The 2,664-nt window shown below is 35.1% G+C and overlaps 1 protein-coding gene across 1 annotated transcript; it reads left to right on the top strand.

The window, feature by feature from the left end:
* The first annotated feature begins 6 nt into the window (after positions 1–6).
* Positions 7–2,088, top strand: LOC105563896 (THAP domain-containing protein 1-like). The gene is made up of 4 exons (XM_012015883.1): positions 7–544; positions 607–746; positions 1,319–1,694; positions 1,785–2,088. The coding sequence occupies exons 2-4, from the start codon at positions 685–687 to the stop codon at positions 1,989–1,991; spliced, it is 645 nt and encodes a 214-aa protein (XP_011871273.1). The 5' UTR covers positions 7–544; positions 607–684; the 3' UTR covers positions 1,992–2,088.
* Positions 2,089–2,664: the final 576 nt, after the last annotated feature.

The following is a 2,664-nucleotide window of genomic DNA, read 5'->3' as shown; positions in this document are numbered from 1 at the left end:
ATTTATTATATTATTTTCGAACAAATAATTTATTATTTATCTTTTCAAGGCATAATTTCCGAACACTTGTACCCCCTGCTTGTGTGTGTATGTGTGCGTGCGCGTGTGTTCTTTGTAAATATTGTCTGTAAAGCAGAGAATACATTCTCTGCTTTAACCTAACGCACAAGTTCAATACTATTCGAAGTATTCTCTGCTTTACCTAAATACACTTCAAATTTCGCGCACCATTACGTCACTACGCATGCTCGGTCAGTCTGCGCCGCACAGTATAGCGCCAGTTCGTGTCGGTACGACAGGTATCCTAACCCCAAAACCGTCACTTTTCAACACGTTATAACTTTTTTTCTGTGGCAGAGCGACGATTTTTACTTTCACAGTTGTGTTTTACGCATCGAAATACACAATATTGCTTAGTTACAGTCAGATCGGTGAGGTTGCCGCTCTCCTTCAGTATTACCAAAGTAACAGTTGGAAAGTAATAGTTGGAAATACTAATGTCAATTGACGTTAAATCGACGTCGATTCGACCAATTATTTCTGGGTGAGTTGCTTTGACGTTGAATTAATCTTGAATCAACAATGAAAGAGTGGTTGACATTGTAGGATTATCGACTCGACCAGCTGACAACCGTATCGACGTTGAATCAAGGTTACCTTTCTGATTTGGAAAAGATACAAGAGATGAAGTGCTGCTGTGTATGTAAAGAACCGTGGTCACCGTACAAAGATATATCTTTTTTTGGGTAATTAATTTTTCTAAAATACAATCACAATTTCCTAGTGAGAAATAGCTCGTCAAATCGATGTCAAATTGCGTCAATTTCTACGTCGTTTCGACATCGTTTCGATGTTAGTTAATTCTCAATGTTGGCCGATTATTAACACTTAACGACAGTTCGTTGTCATCCCTATAGTAGCACAGTGCATTGGCTAAACATTGGCGCAATACAACCAAATATTGAGCCAATGGCTACGTTCAACAGAAAAAGCTGCTTTGCAACTGTTGTAAAATTCGTGAATCTGCTTGGCGTATGCTCTTAAATTCACTCAACATTAAAAGAATGTACGCCAATCAGACTCACGAATTTTACAACAGTTGCAAAGCAGCTTTTTCTGCTGAACGCAGCCAATGTTTAACCGATGTTTGGTCAATGCATTGTGCTACTAGGGATGTTATCGTTACACAGCCTTTTTATGATATAAAATAACTTGTGCAACAACGTAACGTTAACTGTCGTTAAGAGTTATAAAATCGGCTAGGCTATTATAATAGTTCCTTTAAATGTTGGATTTATTAATTTTTCCACTTATTTAGATTTCCAAAAAAAGAAGATATTTTAAAGAAATGGTTGCATGTTATACCAATAGTAAAGCAAAGTAAATCTTTACGAGTGTGTCAGATACATTTTCGTGAATCGGATTATTACCAAAGGGGTAATCAGCGGAGATTAAAAGATAATGCAATTCCAAGCATTTTTCCACAAACTATATCGATTGATGTCGCTGGTAGTCCAGATAAATTCACAGAAAATAATTCAGATGACACATTATTATTAAAGAATGAAAGTCCTTTATCTTCAGAGACTAATGCAATTCCAAGTATTTCACAATGTAATATGGTTGATCTCACCAATGATCCAGAAAAGGAAAGAAAAAGAGACAATGAAGTACAAGCATCTCCTGATACTAAGGTAAATTTATTTGTAAATTTACTTTATTTTTACTTCTTTTATCTAATCAATATTTTATCTATTTTAATTTTTGGATTATCTTTAAATTAGGAAGTAGCAACACAAATATCTCCACGACGACTTCAATCATCTCCGCAGGAACAGAAATTAAAACATGAAATCGAGCTTCTGAGAAAGAAGTTGCATCGAAGAGATGTAAAACTTTCAAAAGTAACACATATGTTAGAATATTTTAAATGTGCATACAACTCATCTGATAATGAAGAAATAATTGTGGAGTATGATTATTCCGACTAGCGAGCGAGAGAACGCGAGACTTATTAGTTCTTCTGCAACTAATTGTACAATTAATTATATGCGTTTATCTTAAATACATTTAAATAATTAATATGAAGTGTGATGTGAATTAATTATTTCCCTTGCCGAGAGTGAAGTCTACATACTATTAAAAAATTTTTTTGGTTTAAAATTGGACATATTAGAAAATGAGTTTCAAAATTACAAGAAAAAGTATAGAAAAAGTTATTTGGATAAAATTAGAATCTTTGCGCCTACGTTGTATTTTTATTCTTCAAAAGCATACAATTTAGTTCGTCAGTACCATGGAGAATATATGTATGTATAAGGAGACCGAACTTCCCGTAATCAGAGCATATAGTACTCCTATATTGCTAAAGCCTCGTCCACATAGAAGTCGTAAAGTCGTAGTCGTAAGAATAGTCGACTATAATTGGTCAATTTTTATGTGTCTGACGAAATTGACCAATCGCAGTCGATTATTCTTACGACTGCGACTCTCATTGTAGACCCAGCATTAGGCCCGGTCTACAATGAGTCGTTAGTCGTTAGTCAGAAGTCGCAACTATATGTTGATCCTTTTCCTTTCTGGGTGGAAGAAAAAGGACCGACATATAGTTCCGACTTCTGACTAACGACTAACAACTCATTGTAGACCGGGCGTTAAGAGGAT

This window comes from Vollenhovia emeryi, unplaced genomic scaffold (genome assembly GCF_000949405.1).
Source record: "Vollenhovia emeryi isolate VEMERY1.0 unplaced genomic scaffold, V.emery_V1.0 DF944181.1, whole genome shotgun sequence".
In the NCBI taxonomy this organism is placed as follows: Eukaryota; Metazoa; Arthropoda; class Insecta; order Hymenoptera; family Formicidae; genus Vollenhovia; species Vollenhovia emeryi.
Note: the sequence above shows the minus strand (reverse complement) of the source record. Positions and strands in the feature narration are given on the sequence as shown.

What these genes read in the sequence shown, in the direction of transcription:
- LOC105563896 (XM_012015883.1), top strand. Translation starts at nt 685, where the DNA reads ATGAAGTGCTGCTGTGTATGTAAAGAACCGTGGTCACCGTACAAAGAT. An exon ending in AAAGATATATCTTTTTTTGG is followed by an intron (nt 747 to 1,318) that starts GTAATTAATTTT and finishes CCACTTATTTAG; the next exon opens with ATTTCCAAAAAAAGAAGATA. An exon ending in AAGCATCTCCTGATACTAAG is followed by an intron (nt 1,695 to 1,784) that starts GTAAATTTATTT and finishes TCTTTAAATTAG; the next exon opens with GAAGTAGCAACACAAATATC.